The sequence below is a fragment of the Meriones unguiculatus genome, chromosome 3 (assembly GCF_030254825.1).
Source record: "Meriones unguiculatus strain TT.TT164.6M chromosome 3, Bangor_MerUng_6.1, whole genome shotgun sequence".
NCBI lineage: Eukaryota > Metazoa > Chordata > Mammalia > Rodentia > Muridae > Meriones > Meriones unguiculatus.
Genome location: NC_083351.1, coordinates 181562404 through 181585620, shown reverse-complemented (window position 1 = coordinate 181585620; position 23217 = coordinate 181562404). Strand labels below are relative to the sequence as shown.

At 52.0% G+C, this 23217-nt stretch overlaps 1 protein-coding gene across 5 annotated transcripts in view; it reads right to left on the bottom strand.

Moving 5' to 3' along the window:
- The window catches only part of Col27a1 (collagen type XXVII alpha 1 chain), a 117925-nt gene that overhangs the window by 38723 nt on the left and 55985 nt on the right, over positions 1–23217 (bottom strand). For all 5 annotated transcript variants that reach the window (XR_009591018.1, XM_060381182.1, XM_060381183.1 and 2 more), the window contains 13 exons: positions 19176–19229; positions 18635–18679; positions 15738–15791; positions 14509–14562; positions 13805–13858; positions 10679–10732; positions 10499–10552; positions 9120–9164; positions 7957–8010; positions 5686–5730; positions 2298–2351; positions 718–771; positions 439–492 (listed from right to left, as the gene is read on the bottom strand). Coding sequence is in view for 4 of the 5 variants with exons in the window: in XM_060381182.1 (XP_060237165.1) it covers positions 439–492; positions 718–771; positions 2298–2351; positions 5686–5730; positions 7957–8010; positions 9120–9164; positions 10499–10552; positions 10679–10732; positions 13805–13858; positions 14509–14562; positions 15738–15791; positions 18635–18679; positions 19176–19229 (675 nt within the window). In the remaining variant the exon portion in view is untranslated. The remainder of the gene's footprint in view (positions 1–438; positions 493–717; positions 772–2297; positions 2352–5685; positions 5731–7956; positions 8011–9119; positions 9165–10498; positions 10553–10678; positions 10733–13804; positions 13859–14508; positions 14563–15737; positions 15792–18634; positions 18680–19175; positions 19230–23217) is intronic.

The following is a 23217-nucleotide window of genomic DNA, read 5'->3' as shown; positions in this document are numbered from 1 at the left end:
TGCAGCAATCCCTACTACACCCCCTCCTGGTGTAGTAGGAGGCTCTGGCCTCTGTCAACATCCTAGGAAGCCCCAAACCTTCCCATAAAGGTATCCCTCATTTATCAGACTTTCTGGTGCCTTGCTGACATCGGCGCCCCTAGTTCCAGCACCTGTACAGATTACTCAGTCTCGATTGAATGGGTGACAGGTTAAGAGAAGGAAGGAGCTGCTCCTGAGTGCCACAGGTCACCCTGTACATAACCTCAGCCCCAGGGCTTCATTCAGGCCACACTGTCCTTCCTGTCACTACTGTCACAGATTTCACATGAACAGAGAAAACTATAGGATCAGCCTGGGAACCAGCCAGGGTCCAGGGACTGGGTGTCCACGCAAGTCTAAGACTCGAGGGCTGTGCCCCATGTATCTGTGCTTAGGAGACACGAGAATTTTGTTTACCCGGGGTCCAGGCTCTCCAGGGTCCCCAATCCCTCCTGGCGTTCCAGGATGGCCCTGCCGATGAGAAAGAAAACAAGGAGTCAGCTGTGGAAGGTGTCTCATCCTTCCTTTTTCAGCCCTGTGTCAGTCTTAACCCAGGGTAGAGAGGTCAAAAGTCACACCAAGCCAGGGGTATGGAGAGCTGGAGATTCTGGCCACGCGGAGCATGTGCTATGTGGAACAGGACTGTGACCTGAGGCTGTGGCAGGAGAGGGGAGAGGATGCAGACTTACTCCTTACCATCGACCCCTTGGGTCCAGGTGCTCCGGGGGGGCCCATCACTCCACGGTCCCCCTGTAGTGGAAACAGTAAGGCACATAGGTCACGGTTCGGTTTGGGGGACTCTGGGGGCAGGGACCCAAAGGGAGGCAGGAACTTCAGAATAGTCTATGGGGTCATTCCCCAGCTCACACGCACTGTCAGGTAAGCAAGTTTCAGCAGCAGGAAATCTGAGCCTCCTCTGCCAGGGAAGCAAAGAGCACGTCCCTGGGCCAGGATGGTCCCAATGAAGGGAAGAAGTAACTGCATCACCCTTTTGATTCTGGCCCACATCACGTGGCTCTCATTAGGCCTGGCACCCCCTGGACTGGGCTTGCTGAGGCAGAAACAGCCATAACCGCCTTTCCTTCTCTCTGCTCATGGCACCCTTCCTCCATGGCACGCCAGATATCAGACACCACTCCAGACCAATTCAAACAGGCTGGGGAATCAGGCAAGGCTACAGCCATCCTGCCTCAGTTTCTGCAAGCTCCAGTTCTCTTCTCTGGATAAAAATGAATAAAGCACCCACTGTGTGCTGACCCTACTATGCACCCGGCCCCAGGTATTCCCAGGAGAAGACACAGATCAATACCCAGAATGCAAGATACCCAGTGGGATAGGGAGATGATGGGGACCTCTAGAAAAAAAAATGCATCCTGGAGCAGGTGCAGGAGTAGGGGGTGGAGGGAGGCAGTGTCTGGAACTATCACAGGGGACGTGACCACCTGGTGATGAAGGAAGCAGAAGATCCCCTTTGAAGAACCCCCAGCAAGTGACTTAGGAAGACTGGACATGGGTGGGTGGGCATGGGAACAGGGGACCTGCTCAAAGCAAGGGTCCACAGGCGAGGAAGGGCATGAGAAACGTGAGCAACAGAAGACCAGGGCTTTGAAACTGTGTGATAGTCACATAAGCTGTTAGCATTGGGGGATGTGGAGAAAGGACCCTGAGAACTCCCGGACAAACCTTGCAGCTTTGGGTGAATGGCTAACTATGTTAGTTAAAGTTAACAAAAGAGGAGGAGCGTAGGGAAGGCCTAGGAAGTGAGGAAGACGGAAAGTGAAGCTCTTGAGTCTGCAAAACTAGGCCCCTAGAGGGACGAGGGAAGCCACAGACTGCTACTTGGGCAAGGGGCTAAGTTGGTAAAGCACAGCCTGAAGTGACGGACCTGGTTCAAATCCCAGCTCTGCACTTACAATCTGGGTGGCCTTGGGCCAGCCACCGTCGGCTGGCCTCTCAGTGGTCTCCTCTGAGCTTCCAGGGGCTATGGAGGCACCTGAGGCAATGCCCACTGAAGAGTGACCTTCCCCCCATCCACTGCTACCCATGCTGGGTGATGCCAGAAGGCAGCTGTGAGGGCCCAGGGCACACCTACCCACGGATGGCCACGCCAGCATCTGGTTGTGCTTATGGGTGAAGACAAGTGCTCTGGGGGTACAGGGACATAGGTTCCCGGAGAACATGGGATGTCAGAACCACAGGGAGGTGGCATATCTGCAGCCCCTTTCCTGAATAAAAACTACAAACCCTGAGGGTTCATCTCCATCACATTCACTTACCTTCTCCCCCACGATTCCAGGCTCCCCGACCAGACCAGTGAATCCCATAAGCCCCTGGGGAGGACACATCCAGAAAAAGGAGTGAATCTGGGGGCAGGCTTGAATGCTAAGGTATCCTCTGAGTCCCCCCTCCCCGGCCCCCGTTATCCCCTCTCCCCGGCTTGGTGACTTGTATGGCTGGAAGTGCCGCAGAAGAGCATGGCCTCTGGGCGGCTTCTCCCCAGCACTCCGCCAGATGGTTCAGATTTGAGAGCCAAGCGGTGGGGCTGCTGCCAGCAATCCTGGGAGCTGAGCATTCTTCCCGTGCCAGAAGCAGGCTGGGATCCCTACACACTTGGAGAACAGGAGTGTGTGTGTGTCGGGGGGAAGCTGGGAAGAGGCCTTCCGTCTCCATCTTTGGGGGCTCTGGGGCTGTTTCACAGAGAAACAAACTTGTTGACTGGAACAGAAATACCCTAACAGATACCCTACACCAGAGACAGCGATGGGGTTTGGGAAGTGGAGGTTTTACTGAAGGGCTTCCCTTTGATGAAAGCACATGTACTCAGACACACAGACATAAACACATGCCCAGACACAGATACACACAGACACACATTGCATCTACAATGACACACACACATGCAAAGAGACCTACACAGACACACACACAAACACACAGATGGACATAGACATGCACATACAGAGACACACACATTCATACAACACACAGACACACACACACACACATGCACACACACACACCCCTCCTTTTAACTTTTTAAACTCTTTTTAACTCTTCTGTGTGGCCTCCGGGTCCCAGAGGCTCCTGATGGTGGTCTTGTTGTCACAGGGAGCAAGTGAGCACGCCTATGCCTAGGACAGTTGAAGAGTCAAGAGTCCCAAGGGAGTAGAGCGAAGCCTTCCTGGAACCTCCTGCCCTGTGTTGAGATGGGCTCAGAGGGCTCCTGTGTGGGTCGGGAGGGCAAAAGAAGTTTTGGGAGACCCCAGATGCACACCCAGACATTTCCCGGAGAATTAGGACATGGGGTGGGTGGGTTTGTCCTGTGAAGGCCGCTTCCTGTGCCCCACTTCTGACCAAAGCAAGGGGAGACCTCGGGCGGCTAACAGCCCAGAGGCTGGTGCTCAATTAATCTGGAGAGCCAGGCCACCCGCCAGGGAGCTGGGAGGAGGAGAGGCGCTGCTCACTTCACAAAGCCCATTTTTCCTTCCCTGATGACAGCTGTTAATGGCTCCCAGGGGCCATGGCTCCCAGGGGCCACGAGTGTCTTGTGGCAGCAGCTAAGGGGGTGAAGGTGATTCAGAGAGTGCGCCTCCAAGCTCCCTTGTACCTTCTCTCCACCAGAGGCCCCAGAGATGTGCATGACAAAGGGGACCAGCACCATTGCCACCCACAGGATGGCCTGTCTCTGCCCAGAGACTCTTTCAGAGGCCGCAGTATGTGCTGTGGGCTCATGTCCCAGAGGACAGCCATGTCCTCACTCTGCAACAGCTAAACGAAACATGGGTGTCATAACTCAAACCTATAATCCTAGTACTTGAGAAGCTGAGCATGGAGCATAATCTGGAGTTTGGGTCCAGCTTGAGCGATGCAGCAAGTACCAGAAGAGGTAGGACTACAGAGTGAATCCCTGCCTCAAGAGTCAAAGCCAAACAATCAATAAATCAAATAAACTGGGGAGTTTCTAAGTGAAAGTGCCTAGGCCCGCACTTGTCACTCTGAGTCAAACTCCAGGTTTATGGACTCTGAGCAAATTGGTGTGCCTATACGTTGTCTACAGAACTGGCGAAAATAAAGGTCCCTCCCATCCATCCCGTGACGGCTCTGACTGTGTGGGCCAGAGTCCAGGATGTCTTAACAGGGGTGGCGTCCTCCATTAGTTTCTATGGACGGAATGCAGAGGGTCCAGGAACTTGAACAGAACAATTTACAACTTTTATATACGTTACCCTCTCATCAAAATGTTCATTTTTTCTCTTTAGATACGAATGTATGCAATCAGCGCCAGCAGGATCTAACACTTAGGACTGTGCATCCCGGCACGTGTCACTACAATCATTCCTGCACAAACCTCAAAGCATCATTACATGGAGGTCACTGTTAGGTATCATTGTTGAGTGCATTAATCAAGAAGTAGATACAGGTGTGCCACATCTGGACATAGTTTCTTTATGTATCACTGTATAACTGGTTGCTTTTGAATCCTTCACTTTATGCACTTAAATCTACTTGAAGGAGGGGTCTACGGGCTTCCTTAGCTTGTCTAAGGCACAGAGAGTGGTCAGGGCCCTGGAGAAAATTACTTCCAAGGATCCCTGTATCCTGACAGTCTAGGGTTCCAGGGCCAACCATTAGCATAACTATGCACTATGCTGTTTTTTTTTCCAGGCAGGAAATACGGCTAGGCTGCTGCAGCCTTCCCAAGCTCCTGGCTTCCCACAGAACGTGCTCAAATGGCAATGAATGATCTCAAACATCTTGGCCTCCCCCAGCTTTAATTCCTATCTCTCTCAGCAGATGTCACAGGCTTTGCGAGGAAGCCTGTCCCATGTGTGTTGCACGCCCTGGATGGCACCCCTGGACACAACTAAATTCTTCTGAGCCCCCAGGATTCTTCGTCCTTCTGAGGTTCCTGAAGGACCATCATTTATAGGAGTGGAAACTATCACCCACACTCCATGTCTGAGCTGTGAGGCCAAGCTTGCAGGGGGCACTGGGGCCTGGCGGAAGGCCCCAGGAGAGCCATCCACACAGTACCCAGAAGTGCTTCTCAGACTGGGAGAAGAGGGTGGTGATCCTCAAACTTTTTTTGACTGATAAGTGGTAATCTTTGTCCTGTGGACCTTGTTCCTGCTTCCCAGCTATCCAGAACCTCTGTTTTGAGTTTCTTCTTTACAACTTAGGGAGGGTTGGACCTCGAGCCTCTGGAGCATGGAGCTATTTCTCTAGCTGAGGCAAAGGTTCTAAACCTTCCTAATGACCGTTTAGTACAGTCTCTTATGGTATAGTGACCCCCAACCATACAATTATCTTCTTTGCTACTTCACAACTATAATTTTCTTACTGTTATGAGTTGTAATGTAATATTGGATATGAGGATTGTCTGAGGCGACCCCTGTGAAAGGGTCATTCAAACCCCAAAGGGGCCACAATACACAGGTTGAGAACTACTGAGCTAAGGAAACAGCACTCATTTTGGGGAACTCTCTGGTTTAACCCCAATTCAGAGAGGTGAAATCACATTGACCTTTTGAGCAAATGCACCAAAAATTCAAGGACCTCCCTTCTTTGGGACTGTGTCAGAGGCCTGGCTCTGGTAAGTTACCACAATGGACTTAGCAAGTGCTCCACAGGGAAGCCACTGTGCTGACACCATCACTAACTTACCTGTTCACCCACGGGCCCTGGCCGCCCAGGATCTCCTGGTTCCCCCTGCAAAAGAACAAAACAGAGGATAAGCCAGGTCAGGAGGTAGGACACTGAAACAGCTTGAGGAAGTCCCCAGGGCCAAATGGCCAAAGGTGTCATTGGTGAGGATGAATCAGAAGCCCAGTCTCCAAACTTTGGCCTTGAAGATTCCAAACAGCTAGCAACCAAAGAACACCACCCCGACGCTACAGCCTCGCTCCCTCTGAGTGGATAGCAAAGTTCCCCAGCATCCTGACTCCCATAGGACTTCAAGCGACCTAACTCATTTTGTTATGGTGAAAACTAAGGTCCAAAGGGGTGAAAGGACTGTAAGGTCACTCAGCCAGGTAGATGGAGGGCTAGAATTGGGACCTTGGTCAGCCTAGCTGATGCCCGTTTCCATGCAGGCTACCCACAACAGTAATTGCTGGGAAAGATCATCAAGAAGTTAACCTCCCCACCCCTCCAAAGCTTTGCCATCAGCAAAGATAAGTCTTAAGGAATCGTATCTCTATGCTGGGCTCAGCCTTTCAGCTTCTAGTACCTGTTGGCCTGGCATGGCTTTGCCTGGCAGCTATGATCTCTGATGAACAGATATTACTCTATAAGTGGCCACAGCAGCCACAGACTCTCCATAGTATGAGTGGATCAGTGATCAACAGATGTCCTGGGATGAATCTGCCCTCCATAGAAGCCCAAGCAGTATTTAAGGGACTGTGGCAAGAGCTCAGAGGGCAGGATGCAGGGACAGGAACTTAGAAAGAAAATACAACTCATGTGTCCTAGTCATAGTCTCATCCTCTCCTCGGTTTCTCCCCAGATGTCATTCTTAGAAATCCTGGCAGGGCCAGGCCAGACACATGGCCACTCTCTCACTTGAAGAAAAGCTGTCACCAAGGCCCAAGGGATCCTCCAACTGTTTCCCACCCTCCTCTTTTCAACACATCCATAGACTTATCCCTTGAAGGGCTTTCCTTGGAAATGATGGTAATCTTCAGTATCAACCTGACTGGTTTTAAAATAGGCATGAAACATAGGTGTGTCTACAATGGTATTTCTAGGGAGGTTTAACTGAGACAGGATGACTTACTCTGAATGGGAGCAGTCCCAACCAGGGGATGGGACCCAAATGAGTGAAAGAAGGGAAAGGAGACAGGCAGCCTACCATGCTTTCTGCTTCCCGCTCTGAGGCCCAACTACATGGCCTTGCCACCATGAACTCCATAGCGCCTTTCCTGACATGGTGACCTATACCTTCTTAAAATGGCAGCCAAAATAAATCCTTCTTCCCTGTGCTGGCTAGTTTTATGTCAACTTGACACAAGCTATAGTTATCTGAAAGGAGGGAACCTCAGCTGAGGAAATGCCTCCCTAAGATCAGGCTGTAGGCAAGCCTCTAGGGTACTTTTATTAACTAGTGATTGATGGGGAGTGACCCGTTGTGGGTGGTGCCATCCCTGGGCTGGTGGTCCTGGGTTCTGTAAGAAACAAGGCTGAGCAAGGCATGAAGAGAAAGTCAGTAAGCAGCACCCCTCCAGGGCCTCTGCACCAGTTCCTGACTCCAGGTTCCTGTCTTACTTGAGTTCCTGTCCTGACTTCCTTCTATAATAGACAGTGATCTGGAAGTATAAGTCAAATAAACCCTTTCCTCCCCAACTTACTTTTGATCATGGCATTTCATCACAGTATAGTGACCTTAACTATGACATTCCTTAACTAGTTTTCTGTCAGGTATTTTGTCTCTGAGATAAGAAAAGTGGCCCACTCCCTTAGTGGGGTCAGTTCTTGTTTTGACCACTAAAAGTAAAAAGGCCCATTGATAGACATAATGCCTATTTATTGTACACCGGGGGCTACACAGAGGCCCTGAGGGGAAACCGGAAATCTCCCCCTTAGGTGAAGTACTGCCAGTCTCTTGCCTGCTCTGTACGGGAAGAAGCAGGTGCCACCGCTGCTCACACTCCCATTCACAGCCTGCTCCAGCGTGTCTGGAGTGGATCCTGTCACTTGAACAATCCCCCTCTGTTGGACGCCTAGGCTATGCCTACTTACTTCTGCCTCCTCCATTACCAATACCACTTTTTTATGTCAACTTGACACAAGCCATAGTTGCCTGAGAGGAGGGAACCACTTCCCCCCCCCCTTCCACCAGCCATGAGAATCAGGACTTTTCAGAGGGCTTTATAGGTCAGACCCACCTCCACTTCCTACCTCTCCCCTCCCCCCAAAGGCATGCCTAAGCCTCCTCACCTTAGAGCCATCCGGGCCAGGCCTCCCAGGAAACCCCTTTCTTCCAGGCTGACCCTGCAACAGAGATTCACATGGAAGGGGCTGCTACAGACAGTGCTGAGGGACCATGGGAGAACTCCAGGAGCCCAGCACAGGGAGGTACTATGCCGTGAGGGGACAGAATTAGACACCCAATGTCACCAGTGTCAAAGACTGTCTCCAGCTATGTGGCTTCAGCATTGCCTCCTCATTCCCTGGGCTGATCTGCTTTCTAAGGGAGAGGACCAGAAGAGGTTGCACAGAACGCCTGGGCACAGGTAATGCAAACTCTTTGTTGTGGTGGTCTTCCAAACGTGGTCAGAGCCCTGAGATGCCCTCTTCCTTTATCACTTCCCCTCACAGATGTGGTGGACTTTTCAGAGGCTCTGTGACACAAGGTGTCATCACAGACTGATGCAGACACAGAAGTGAAAATCCAGCTAATTCACGAGAGGGACAATTAAAGAGGTTTGCAAAAATGGGAATGCAATGCCTCTTTTGTCCCACTCACTTGTTTGGCTTTAGAAAATACCGTGATTTGGGACCCAAAGAAAACATTTCTGCTTCTGAGAAACGGGTTTATCGTTAATATCCACTGAATTGATAAACACATTTAGAGTGCGTTCATTTAAATTATTCACATCAAGAAGACGTAACCCACACTAGCAAATGCTCTCAGGTGCTCTATCCTTTCTGAATGTAAAGAGATACTGAAATCAGAAGCCCTGTGGACTGACAGTCAGCACCATTGCTGGGGTACAGGTGGGCCACAGCGGTGTCCCGCAAGGCAGCCGGAAGCTGGGGAGGGAGTGGGCAGCCACCCCCACACCCTAGTTGTGGAACCCAGGGCTGGATCTCCCACTCTGTCAGCCTCTATTGTTCCTCTCTGACAAGATTGAGCAAAGTGAGCGGCGCCTGGGAAAAATACATGAGGCGACGGCTGCACAGAATCCAACAGACTCAAGCAGGCATGTAAGGCCACTGACACCGGCCTTCAGCCTCTCTACTTAGGCCACTTGTGTTCTTTGACTGGCCACAGGCCTCCCTGCTGGCTGCTCTCCAGACCACTAGTCAAATGTTGCCCTGCCTGTGCCCACTGGCTCAGCTACAGGAAGCCCCGCCTCCTCCTGGCCAGCAACACTCACCTCCAAGCCAGGGATTCCTGGTGGCCCCATGGGTCCTTCATCTCCCTAGAGTAGGGGACACGAGAAAAGAAGAAAGACAAAGAAGAAGGCTAACATTGGATTCTGGGAGGACTTGTGCTGTAGAAGGCAAGGTGCAGAATGTGCAGAGCCCTCAAAGCTACACGGAGTGCCCAGCCCACAGCCTGGTCTCCAAGGTTTGGGAGGTGCCCACCAGTCTCTACCCAAATCCCAGTGTCTGAGCTATTGAAGTATGGGACCTCAGGCTGCAGCTCAAAAGCAGAGTCAGTTCTAAGCTCTGCTGTCTACTCCATAGCAAAAATTATCCTTGGCGTGCCTCAGTATCCCCAGGGTGAATCCTTAATGACAGGTTCAGCTGAATCTAGAGGGCAGGGTGACATCTTGTTTTAAAGATGCCATGCCATCCTGCACACAGCACTCAGGAAGGCACAGTGTCCTGATGAATGAATGAAGGAGTGAGTGAGTGACCTCACAAGCCCAGAGCCTGGCCCAGTAATAGTTTTCCTGGGCAGCTATGTGAACAGATAGAGGCCTAGGCTGCAATTGTCTCTTCCTTCCATTCTCATTCCTGGACATGACCCTCCAGCCCTCTGAAGATCACAGCAGTCTCCAGCCTGATCCTTCTGGCAGCCTGGGCCTGACCACAGGCCCTTCAAAGTAGCCCCATGTGGCAAGCATCTCCAGTTTCCAAGAAAGCAGCCCCATGCAGTGACTGCCAGAGCCAGCACTGGGTCTCTGCCAGACCCACACCCAACTCAGAGAAAGAATCGTGACAGCAAAGGCCTGTTTGTGGTTGCTCATTCTCCCAGAGATGTGTACCATGATGCCAAGCAAAACTCAAGAACGCAAAAGCCAGCCTACCCATGGAAAGCCCACTAGGCCTGAGGGCAGCTCCTCCCCTCAGGCACAGGTGAATTCCTCTGACATACCAGCTAGGAAAGGCATAGCATTCCCATGGTGCCCGAGTGGCTCTCAGAAGCATGTGTGGGAACAGCACGGGATCTGAGCATGAACTCTGGGCTGAGACGCACCTGGATTCTCATCAAGACCCTGCCTGCTACTAACATGGGGACTGGCAGTCACTTCCCTCCCCAGATCCCCAAGGACTCACAAGAAGGGTCTGACATTTCCTATCCTCTCTATTGACCCTGATAAACTTGACCGGTGTGAAAGGAAGCCACTTGTCCCACCATGTCAGAGAAGAGTCACAGGCAGGGATTGCAATGGAACAGATGCTCTGGTTATAAAATCTGGAGTGGCCCTGGCCCCTTCAAGGCTTTGGTACCCTGGACAGAGCCAGCTGGGTGTTAGGACAGGCTAGAGAAGACAAAGAGGGACAGGAGGGAACCGGGCATTCTCACCTCAGGCCCCAGCTGTCCAGGGGGGCCAGGCAGGCCTCGGGCTCCAGGCTTACCCTGGGAAAAGGGAACAGAAAGAGTCTCAGAAGTACCTTCACGTCGGGTTGGCAGGACTCCTGACTGGCAACTACCTTGGGCCCTGGGGCTTCTTCAGCCAAGGACCTTAGGTGGGAGAGGACTTACCTTCACGCCTTCAGGGCCATTGTCCCCTGGGGGGCCAATGTCCCCTGGGAAACCCTGTGGGAAAGCAGAGAGCCAGGTCACCTGGGCTGGTTGACGGGTGCTCAGAACATCTCCCCTTGCCACATCCCATTAGTATCCACCCCTACCACTACGGTCACGTGACCTGGACTAGGTCAGCTACTTGATCCCTTCTCTTCAATCCAGTAGTTTGAGTTTTCAGAGTGGTTGAGCAAACACAGAAGGAACTGAGTGGAGTGACCCAACTTTAACCTTAGCACTGGGAGGAGGCAGAGACAGGAAGATGATTTCAGGGTCATCCCTAGTTACATATCAAGTTCAAAGATAGCCTGTGCTACATGAGCCTTGTTGAGAGGGAGGTGGGGGGAACAGAGATACAGAAGACCATTCAGGAACATATGAAGGCTGTCACCACATGGTCACCTGGCTCAGAGGACGGAGTTCCAAGTTCCGGGGATGCTGAGCCCTGAATCAACTGTCCTGCCTAAAAGCCTTACCCATGAGCCCTGACTTCCCACATTGGCTTGTGAAGAGGAAACTGCTCATGTCCTTTATGGAGGCCTCTCTTATAAGAAGCTAGAACGCCCAAGATCCACTGCCAGAGCGCTAAACTCTGACACGGTCCCATCCTGGCCTGAAGCTTTGAGGGGTCAATCCCCACCGGTGACCATGCAGCAGACAGTTCAAGCCTGGAGCAGACAGGCCTCCTTCCACTGAACACACTGGTGCTGGGGACCCCTTTCCCTACCCCAGAGGCTTCTTTCTACCATAGCTGCAAGCCAGGAGCAAAGTGCCCTTTGGCCTAGCTGTGCCTAGGCCAGTTTCCATAGGTCAGAATGGAAACATCCCTCTCCACATTTCATGTGAAATAACTCTTAATCCAACCTAGAAACCCATTCACTTAGGGCAGCCATACTCCTTAAATCAAGGCCTTTCCCCCCCTGACTCTCTGTGACTAAAACTCTCCTCCTACTTTGCCTCCTTATGTTGGTTTTTCCTTTCTTCCTTTTAATCTTAGACTACCTATTTCTGTTAAGTCCTTTTGTCTTTCTTCCCCATGGCAAAGTTACAACTGGTTCTGAGCATTTTTTTTTCTTTAGATAGTCTCACTGTGTAGCCCAGGCTAGCTTGGAACTTGCTATGTAGACCAGGCTGGTCCTGAGTTCTCAGACATCACCTGCTGCCTCCAGAGTGCTGGGATTAAAGGCCTGTGCCACACCACACTAGGAATTCAGCCCTGAATTTAGAGCTGGCACTTTGAAGCTAAAGTTTCTTCAAAATGGGACCAAAACCCTGTCGTGTGACTCACTCCTGTGTGAGGGGCGAGTTACCCAGCCTCTCTGGGCTTTGGCCTGTAGAGGGGTCACTAGATCACTGGGCAGGCTGAAATGGGTGATGAAAGCCAAGTACTTATATTGGCACTTGACAGTGAGCACTCGATGGAAATTTGCATCCGCAAGAGCTTGGTCCCTTGGGCTGGGAAACTACCCCTGCCTGGGGTTGCTCCTCTGCTGTGGGAGCACAGCAGCCAGCCCCCATTCAGTTACAGTGTTGAGTAAAGGAGGCAACGCAGTCAGGCAGCTGTGAGTAGGGCCTCCCTCCCTCATCCTGAGGGCCAGATAGTAGCAGTAAATACACCAGCACATCATGGCTTCTGCCTTCTCCAGCCAGAGCCACTCCTGGCTATGCAGTTAGCCAATCAAAGCAGCACAAAGATAGGCCAGGCAGACCCCAGAGGGACCTGGGAGCCAGACTCAAGCTGAACTGCTACTGAACAGCTGCCCTGAGGTGGTCCCTCCTGGGCCTTCCCCCATCCCTAAACAGAGGCAGCACTCGCCACAGTATGGCACGTTTTCTTTCCCTCCCAGCTCTCGGCCCAAGAAGAGCCTCGGCAGTCCACCAGTCCATATTCAGGAGTGAGCTTTCCTCCTTCACTAGCCAGGCTGCTGGGAAATCCAGTCAGGAGCCTTTTTCCACAATGAGCAGCAGATGGAGGAGAGGCCAAGTTCATCTGTCTAAAGATAGGGTTGTGCCCTGGCCAAAGTCAACAGAGCGAGAGTCAGGCTGTGGCTTTTAGGAAGCACGCCCTCATCCATTGGGGGAAGACTATGAGTGATCTTTGGAAAGCTTGGGAGAGCCGGTAGGGCCAGGCTCTTTCTTCCCTTGGCTGCAGGAATCTCATGGAGGAGCAAGGTCCCGAGGCAGGGAGCTCTGAGAGAGAGATGGGAGCCCTGGCTGGGGACTGGATAGCAGCAAGCCTGAGGTGGACAGAGGTGGCTGGGATAGCGTAATGCTGCTGGAGGGGCCAGGCTAGTGGGGTCAGAGTGAGTGCCCATTAGGCATAGCCTTGAGAGGTTCATCATCACGTGTATCGGCCGCTGCCGGGTGTTCTCCAGGCTCCCGGGCTCAGCTTGCACCACCTCCCTTCTTTGTCTCACGTTCTCCAGCAGACCTGCATCAGCAGCTACTTCTCCTGCCATGCCTACGAGCACTGGTCCCCGAGGAGAGGCCAGGGCAAGAAAGCTTCAGAGGAGGCCTGCAAGGGGGTGAACAGCGGCCCTGGAGGGCTTCAGAGATGCCTCTATGGGAACCACACGTGTTGGGTTGGCCACCACTGAGGAAGGACTCTGAGGTTAGCTTGGGGGGCTCCTGGGTGAGGCAGGACAAGCTGAGGAGGGAAGGGGAACAGAGGGTACTGCCCCTCGAGTATCTGCTCATTTTCCTTCCTTTTGTTCTTTCTTTCCTTTTTCTTTCTTTCTTTCTTTCTTTCTTTCTTTCTTTATTTTTCTTTCTTTCTTCCTTTCTTCCTTCCTTCCTTCCTCCCTTCCTTTCTTTTTCTTTTTTTTTTTGACACAGAGCTACATAGCTTAGGCTGACCTTGAACTCCCAATCATCCTCCTTCCTCTACCCCCACCCAAGTGTTGGAATACTGCCATGCAACACTGAACCCATTTCTAGCCATGGCCTTTTCTCTCATTTCATGTGTGATCCATAGTAACTCCTTCACTATCTCTGGGCACAACACTAAGCCATAGTTAGATGGAGGAAGAGAGACAAGGACAGAGAAAGACAGAGAGACAGAGTCAGAGACAGACAGCCATCACATACCTCGGGACCAGGAGGTCCAGGAAACCCAAGTGAGCCTTTGTCTCCAGCTTTGCCCTGTGGAAGAGAGAGGATCACTGCACAGACAGGATGAGCATGAGCGCTACCTTCCATCAATATCCTAAATCCTCAGCTGAAGGTAGCTGGAAAGCTCTGGAACTACATGATTGAGAGATGCCTAGTTGGCCAAGAAGAAGCAGTTACTGAAACGTTTTCTGCAAAGTGTACCAGACAGGAGACCCAGGCAAGTCATTTCGGCCTTCAGAATCTAAGCCTCCACATCAAGAAATGGAAGCAGCCATCACCATCCACCCTCTGCTCCTTGAGTGTGGGCAGTAAGCACTCAAAGAAAGTGACAAATAAAAAGGTGTGGCACATCCTAAAATTCAGTGACATGGGATTGATAACATCAGTGGTGTCCTTGGGCATGCAGATTCTGGTTCTAATTAGAGTCCATTGGTGTGCAAGGCCTGAGACCTGTCTAGTACCCAGCATGACTCCTGCCCCCTCCCCGGTTTTAGAAACTCTATCCAGGAAACTGGCCAGTGGCCATGTGTGCCTCACTCTGCTCAGGTCCAGGACTCCTGGAAGACAATGGGAACTCTTGGATGTGAGTACAACCCCAGCCATGGTCCATTAGCAGATGGAGGGTACTGGCCTCAATAGCACAAAGCTACAGCCAGGTGGAGGGATGAGGAGGAACTTACCAGAGGCCCTGGCTTCCCTCGGGCACCGGGGAACCCTGGCAAGCCTTGACTTCCCTGTGAAAAAAAAAGTAAACAAGGCTCTCTGAGAGTAGCCATGCCAAGCGCAACCAAAGGTATCCTCCTGCCAACCCAGGCCTAGAAAGTAGATCTTCAGGAAGGATGAAGGCCTCCCTCTCCTGCTGCAGCCTTGGTCTGAGCTCACACTTGTTTTCACCCTCAAAGCCTGGGTACCAGGGCTGGGAGCTGCCCTGGCCTACTGCACAGGACCCCGGGAATCTTGGTCCATACTAGTCCTGCAGTGCCCTTCAGGCCACATGAGACCAGAGCCCAAGAGAAGAGCAGCCAGGCCTGTACACAATAACACAGACATGGACACTGGCTCAGGACAGACCAGCTTGCAGAAAGGGAAGGGGGGCTTCAAAATTTGGGCCTGGTGGGCTGGCCAGGAGAGGGCCAGAGGTGGCCACATGGTGTAACCCAGGCAGAAGAGCCGGTCTCATCAGGCCACAGCTGGCCTCTAGAGATCAAGGGCACCATGGCTCACTCCTTGTTCCTTCTGTCAGCACAGCCAGTCCCTTCCTCCTTTCTCCCTTCCCTCCAGACAACTTGTCCTGAATTTTCACTGTTCAGTGCAGGACCAAAGCAAAGGTTTCAGAGCAGTCTAGGGCCCTGATCCTCAAGAAATTCAGTCTGTAGAAGGCTGAGCACAGGTCCCTGAACTAAGGAAAAGAGTATTGTGAGTGAGAGACAGACATTTGCCCAGGACATCAGAGGCCCCTTTCTGAGAAAGTAGAAACACAATGGCATCTGGGTAGGGTGGTTCAGAGGCCAGGGGCTGGGTTCAGAAAGAGAAGTGGTGTGTCCAAGAAGTCAAGGTTCCTAGGACAGTTTGGTGGGTCCGGAACACAGCCAAGGGAGGAAGAGTGCTGGAGGGACTAGAGACTGAGTTCCCGTGCTACTGGGTGGGGCACAAGGACTTGTCCCTAAGAACATCTGGAAACCATTGACAGTGTCTGAACAGAACAAAGATGTGCCCTCAGAAGCACCATTTGGGGGCAGTGAGGAAAGGCAGACTCAGATAGGTTGCAGAGGCCTGGAAAGAAGTTCAGAGGCCTATGCGGTCCAGGGAGAAGTGATGAGTAGATGGATAGGAAATGCCACCTGACGAATGGGCCCTAGACCAGGAAATGAGGAGGGGGGTAGGGCTAGAGGCATCAGACAAAAATTACCTTGTCTCCTTGGAAGCCAGGATCTCCCGACACGCCTGGCACCCCTTGTTCTCCCTGAGTACACACCAGCAAAGAGATTATAAGGAGGGGCATGCAATCCGAAAGCTCTCCCTGAACCTGCAGAGCCGTGTGAAGGCTGTTCTTGTAGCCAGCAGCAGCCCTGGCTGTAGAGGGGTCAAGGACCCATCCCCTATGTGGGGCAAGAAACTCCAGGGTGAGGGGATCCCTGCCATCCCTCGGCGGCTCAGAGCACTGCCAAGGCCAGCTGGCCCTTTCATAGAGAACACTGGTTTTCTCGTAGGACAATTTCTTCATCCTTCAGCCTCTTCAACACACAAGGGTGAAAGCTGCAGGGACAACAGACCAATCGCTATGCCTGCTGTGAGCTGTCATCCCTGTCTTCCTTCTGTACAAGCAGCTGGCTTCCAATTAACTGCTTTTAATCAGCTATTGTGGGAGACACCAGATAGCTGGCTTGTTAAGACTGTGTGCAATAGGAATCAAATGGGCCCGGACTGAGCTCTGGGTGGGTCCCTTCTATGACGGACTGAGAATGTTTGGTGATGGGACTGGCAGTGGGGACCTCCTCTACACCCTCCTCCTGGTCCAGTTCTGTGCCCAGGCCAAATGGAGGGGCACCTCCTCTTAGGGCTGAAACCATCCCAAAGCCCTTCTCAGTAGCCTCCTAGCTCTGGGTACTGAGAACTTCTGGAGTCCCAGCAGTGGGAGGAAGTAGTAATGTCAGAAGACCAAGGTGGCAGCAAAGGCTGTGACATGGCATACCCTATATCATCAGAACAAAAACTGGAGTTGAAAAGATTGTTTGGTTGATTGGTTTCTTTTGGTTTGTTTATTTGTTTGCTTGTTTTGAGACAGGGTTTCTCTGTGTAGCCTTGGCTGTCCTGGACTCACTTTGTAGACCAGGCTGACCTCAAACTCACAGAGATCTGCCTGCCTCTGCCTCCCTGAGCGCTGGGAAAAGTTTTTATTTTATTTTATTTCTTGCTTTTTGTTTTATTTTATTTTTTTCTATTTGGAAAGTCTTGTACAAGGTCGTAGAGTTTGGGGAGGAATTCTCTCTCTCTCTCATGTGCAAAGAAGGGCTGAAAATATTAAAATATGGGAAAAGGAAAGCGTAGACGTCACCTAGTAAACCAGGAGAGGATCTGGAGAGCCAGGCTGAGCAACAGCCCACCCCAGGATATGCTTTGCCTGGCTTAGGTCCAGGTGGGGTCATGGAAAATCAGAACGAGCTGGAGAATACAGGGGTGGATGATGGTTCCGTGCTCCTGGGAAGGCTACAGGGATTGTCTACATGGCCACCAGAGCACATGCGGAAGACTCTGACCCAGCCGAGGGCCAGGACAGCTTTCTCTCTCTCCATCTTCCAAAACATCTTTGACCAACTTCCTCTTTCTTCAGTTTGTTTCAGAGTAAACACTGTAAGTGCCTCTGGTGGCCTCATCAGCTGCTATGACAAGGACGCGGTGGATCAGGTTCATGTGCAGGCTTCCCAGAACTGCAAACTGGTGGCCAGCCTTGCCCAGGTGCCTGTGCCAAGCCCTCTGCCACACTTTATCTACCCATTTCCTTTCTCCTTGGCCAGGACTTGAGGTATTCCATAGAGCTGATGTCTCAAGCCTGAGAGCAGACCGGTGTCAGGACTCCATCACCCCACAAGCCCTTCATTTCCAGAGAGGGCTAGAAGGACGGTCTGGAAGAACAGTACCAGGCAGAGCCTAGAAGGGCCTCAACAGAGTCTTATGCACTTATGGGAGAAGACAAGAGAGGCAGCAGTAGGCAGACAGAGCTGAAGTCAGCACCCCTTCTTGCTGGCTGCCTAAGAAGAACTGGATAAAAACATCTAGCTCTATCCACTTTTGGAGTGGACTCGAAAATTCCATTTCTAAGAGCCCAGGGACTCTGATTAGCTCTGTCCATAAAGCACGGACTTCGATTTAGTCAATATCTTCCCTTCTCTTGGGCTCAGTTTCCACAGTTGTCACTTGTAGGTTCTAGAACAAGTGACTTTCCAGAGCCTCGTCCACTCGACCTTACGACTTCCATTCTGCTCAGTGGTGGGACTCAAGAGAACACAAAGGTACAGCCGTCTGACACAGGTGCAGGAAGCTGGTGAAGAGAGGCTGAGTAGTGGGCCCACTCCTTGTGAATTTTTAGGGTGCTGCCCCTAAGCATGCCACACTCCGGCATTTCAAGCTCACATAGAAACTGGTGGGAAAGGAAGAGATGTCTGCATGAGGCAGAGCATGCCTACATTCTCCAGGTATCTGTCATTCTGATGTTGTGTGATCCAGGCTAGGGGCTGTCTGTCTCTGGGCCTTGGGACTCACCTCCCCTTTCCAACAAGGTTTGGCACAGGGCTGAGACAACACAAGACCAGTGGCAGGGGTGTCCAGCACAGGCCTAGGGGTGGCCCTCCCAGTGGCTGTGGGGAAACAAGGGGTGCCTAGAAGCTGGCCTGGGTTCCCATAGTACTTTAGCCTGGATGCTCTCTAGGGCTGGATCCTCAGAGACGCACAGGGATATCCATATCTATGTGAGCTGGTCCTCTGAGGTCTCCATCCTCCATGCTCTGAGTCTGTGACCCCTGCCTGCCTTGCTGTCATGCTCTGCATCTGAGACTCAGGGATCAGCCTTGACTTAGAATAGACCCTTGCTTGACTCCACAGCTCTGCCTCTCCTATCTGCCTCAACCATCAGGCCCCCACAGCTGTCTACTTGAGCCCCACACACAAAGAAACCAGAAGAAGCCAGAATGGTAGGCCCAGAGGACTGAGGAGGGAAGACACAGTGAGAGGCAGAGGAGCCAAGCAGTGAGGATCCCAGGAGAGGGGCATTTGGATAACCCACGGGCAGTAAGGGAGAGTTCCGATCACCTTATCACCTTTCAGTCCGGGCTCCCCCACGCCGCCCATCAGTCCCTGAAAAACAGGCCAAGGCCACAGAAGTCAGGAACAGACATGTTTCAAGACCCTGAGCTGGGTCCCCACCCTGGGGCTCTGTGTTCTTATGAGCAAAGTAGGCAGTGAGGACCACCTCACAGGGCAAAGGGTTGTGTGAGGAGCTGAGACCCTCATTCCTAAACCAATCTTGAGAAGGAGAGGTTGATGGTGAGGGCATGGGCTGGCCTTAGCAAGTCTCTCCCACTTATGGGGACCAAGCTCACTGCTTTCCATGAGGTTTCTGCATCCCTGGCCATGACTCCCACATCCCAGAACCGCATTGGCCTCACACTCAGCTTGTGGACTTGATGTCCAATAAAGATGTCTGGCCTAAATGACACACAGATGCTGGCCAGCTCTTGGGCCAAAGCATTGAGCTTCCAGCCAGCCTCTCCCATTTTCCCTTGCAGTGACATCCTTCTGAGGTGCCCGGTTGTGGTGGAGCCTGAACTTAAGGAGCTCTCATTTAACTTACCTTCATGCCTTTGGGTCCTGGGTAGCCAATTGGACCCAACGCTCCCATGTCACCCTGGGAAGAGACAGAAGGAAGACATTATGAGAGGCGGCCCTGGGGGCAGACCTGAAGGGAGGATCCTCAAGATCCCAGGGGTTGGACTGAAGATACAGGTCACACCCTAGCGCTGATCTTGAAATTAGAAGTGTTCTGCATTTGCTTCCACTGGAGTCAGAGCCAGCTACAGTCCCTGACGTTGGCCAAGTCTCAGTAGCCACCCCACCCCTCCCAGAACTTCTCATGACACGGCAAGACCTCTGCCCACTACATAAAGGACTCCCAACTTCTTTGGACTTTGGTCTCCTCTGCAAAGTGGGGACACGGATTCTGTGCTCTGGGGTTGCAGAGTTAACCTCAGGTTGATTCTTTGGGGTAAGAGCTGAGAAACGCTTCCTGCTCTCCAGGGCAGCTGACTACCTTCCTGCAGGAGCAGTTTGGGAGCTCTATATTGCTATGGTCCCTAAGACACTGAGGTAGGCTCCTGGACTACAAGTTGGGGACCCAGCTGTGGGTTGGGAACAACAGAACTCCTGGGTCTGGGAGGTCTAGTGACCCCAGAGGTGTTCTCCGCAGGGGCTCCAGATGGCTGAAGGGACATTTCATAAGCCAGTCAGTTTGTCCCTCTGCCACTTAGCTAGCGTGGGACAGCGAGAGTAACAACACCTGCTCCTTGAAACAGCCCCTGGCACTGTTTCAAGGAGTAGCTGGGTTAGCAGGTGAGATGGTGTGGTCATGTATGGGTCAGTGTGGGCAGTCACAACATAAAAGAGGTTACTGCCATCTCACAGACAGAGGTCAGCCAGGGGCTACCCAGCCCCCACAGCACACAGGACAGATCCCAGCAAAGGGGAACCCAGGCCTAGACTCCAAAGTAGTGTGGTCAGGGAACCCAGGCTTAGAGTGAAGTAGGTGAATCTCCTCTTTTAAAGCCCAGTCCTGTCCTTCAAATGTCACTCTGCTCACTCCTCATAGCCACCCCCAAGCCCCGCCATAACATGGAATTGTTCCAGAAAAGAAAAAAAAAAAGCTGTTCTTCCCAACTTGTTTTCTTCCCCATTAACCTAAGGGCTTGCTTTGTGTACTTGACCTCTCTGATTGACCTCAATCAATGTACTTCACCTCTCTGTGTATCAATCCCCTGCTACCTTGATTCAGGCTCTTTGGGAACCTTGGCAAAGGCTCTGAGGTGGGGCACAAGGTCAGTCCGGGAGAGCCAGGCTACAGAATTATTCCTCACATTCCTGCTGGGGATGCTCAGAGACACCCTGGAAGAAGAGAAGCCCAGCAGAGGGGAATGCCAATGGACTGCCGCAAAAAGCTTGGAGGACCTGGGAGATGGATAGTGGAGAGGAGCTTTCAGACTAGACATGCCCATCCCTCCCCTGTCTGGAACACAGGCTAGCCCTGGACTACCCTGTAACCATGGTAAACATGTCCCCATTCAGGACTCCAGGACTACCACTTGGCTGGGTTCAGACCTCCTTGCTGAGTCCCTGCCTTCATTGCAAATCCTACTTTCAGTGCCCATCAAGGAACTGCTCCATCAAGAAAAAGAACACCTCAGTCTAACAACATGGCACAGTCATAGCCCAGTGAGACCACTGCAGGGCACTGAGCAAGAGTCCTTGCCTCTCTTCTACTCAGTTACTTCTCACAACTCTGGCAGATCACTTTTTCTATCATGGCCGATGTACCAAAGAGTTCAAGACGCTGGTGTTGCAGCAAATCCAGTTCTGAAGTCTTTAGATAGAGAAGCAAAGATCATAGGCTGAGTTGGGGGAAAAAGCCAGGCTTGGAAGGCTGCATTAAAAATTCCCTGTTGCCCACCCCCAAGGCTAGCCAACATCTTTCTTGGAAGAGGGTGATGCCAGAGTCCCCATGGTATAATGGCCACGGCAGACTGTTAGAGGCTGCTCCGGGGGCCAGCAACCCCAGGAACCCAAGCTGGCCTTTCCTGTCGCAGCCTATGTGAGCACTATAAGCATAGAGGCTGGATGATGAGCGTGGAGGACATTCAAACGCTGTTCGGGTGTCAGGGAAGAGGCCTGGCATGGATACTTACCACTCCAAGGAGGACATTTGTGACAAAAGGACCCTATCTTTGAAAGACAGACAGTCCAGCTGCCAAGCCTCCCTGAGACACTGGGCAGCCTTGGGGTGGGCAACAGGGAGTTTTTAATGCAGCCTTAATTTTTTTAATGCAGGAAGGATGGCTTTTCCTCCCAACTCTTTTCTTCTCTCCAAAGACTTTCATGGGCTACTACCTGTCTCACCACCAGACTGAGGCCAGGTCCCTGGTGGAGGATATTGGCTCCATGACTCCAGTATCCAGCATGACAGGGCAAAGTCATAAGAGATGCACCTTAGAAGTGCTTGATGAAGGACATACTTAGACCCTCAATCTTGCTTAAAACCCCACGAGGGAGCAAGCTACAGAAGACTGCAGCTGCGCGGACTCAGGGGCGGGAGTAGCAGCTGCTGGAGGTAGGTTTAGAAATATGAGGTCCCAGATTGCCGTACAAATGGAGGAGAAGGGATACTGCAAGCTGGTCTTCCCAGAGGACACCTCATAGAACCTGACTGCCGAGTGTTCCCATGAGAACGAGGAAGTCCCTTATGCTGGAACCACTGCTAAACTTCCAGACACTGCTTCCCATCGTCCCTTCTCTCAAGCCCCCCCCCATCAAGATCACTACCAACACAGCTGTAAGCAATTAAAGGCCCTCCTGCTGTGTGTCCCATTCCAGGGGCAGCTGCCAGCCCTCCCTAGCCAGACTCTGGATCCACCAGACTGGGGCTAGCAGTTCACCACTGTCCACCCACGCAAACAGCATGGCTGTCAGACCTATCCCACTTTACAAATGAAAAAACTAAGGCTAAGGGAGCGGCCAGAAAACCTGCTCTGGAAGTACCAGAGTGAGGCAGAGGCAGGACCAGACCTCAGGACTGTCTGTCCTGGTGTGAATCCATACACTACAAGTCCTGGGGTAGCCACTGACAGTAAGAACCTAAGACCATCACACAGGCATCCAGACCAGGATTTGCAGGGGACCTTGAAGGAAAATTGTGGGGGTTTCCCTCTTTCCCAGAAGTCTCTCTTTCCTGCCTTGCAGCTCCTTTTCAGCTGTGACATAAGGTCTATGATGCCACAGCCTTTTCTTGCCTTGCCTTGCCTGGTGTCCTGGGCTGACATTGCTAGACCCTTGCTCCTATAATTGCACCATGTAACTACCATGACCCCAGAGCTCTGTCACCTCGCTCTAGGGCCTGGAGTCATTGCCTTCTGCTCGTAGCTGTCTCTATGTAAACCACTAAGGTTATGTGCGCTCACAGGCCACTACTTGTCTCACCACCACACTGAAGCTGGCCCCTAGTTGGAATACCTTCCCTCCATGACTCCAGTATCCAGCATGCGGGGGCAGAGTCACATGAGGTATGCCGTAGAAGTGCCTGGTGAATCATCTATGAAGACCCCCAGTCTCGCTGTAAACCCACCAAGCTAGCCTTGAAGAAATCGACCCTCTTGGGGCCCCAGGTTAGAGACAGGAAAGTAATCTGCGGGCTCCGATCAGCATGGTCTAGCCTTTCCCGACACAACCACTGTCTCTGTCTAGCACAGAGGTAGCAATGAAGAGTGGGGGCAGGAGCTTGAGGGGCATGTACAGGCCGAGCCCCGGCTCATGGGCTGTGGAGCCTCCGGTAGGTGTCTTGCTCGCTCCGAGCAAGTTTTCTTCCCTACAAGATAGCAATGCATTCCCTCTCCAGGGCTGGTGCACTCATTCAGTTCTGATCAGGGTCAGGCACACAGGGCTGGTTAATACCCTGACCAGGCTCCTGACAGAGGATAGTCCCCAATCCTTCAGTGAGAGCAGTGTTTCATATTGTGGGTTTAGGGCCAGATCACAAGATCCTTTCTCATGCAGAAGCCAAGAGCGTTACATCTCTCTGAAGAGAAGAGCCTGTTTTTTTTTTTGTTGTTGTTGTTGTTTTTTGTTTTTTTTTG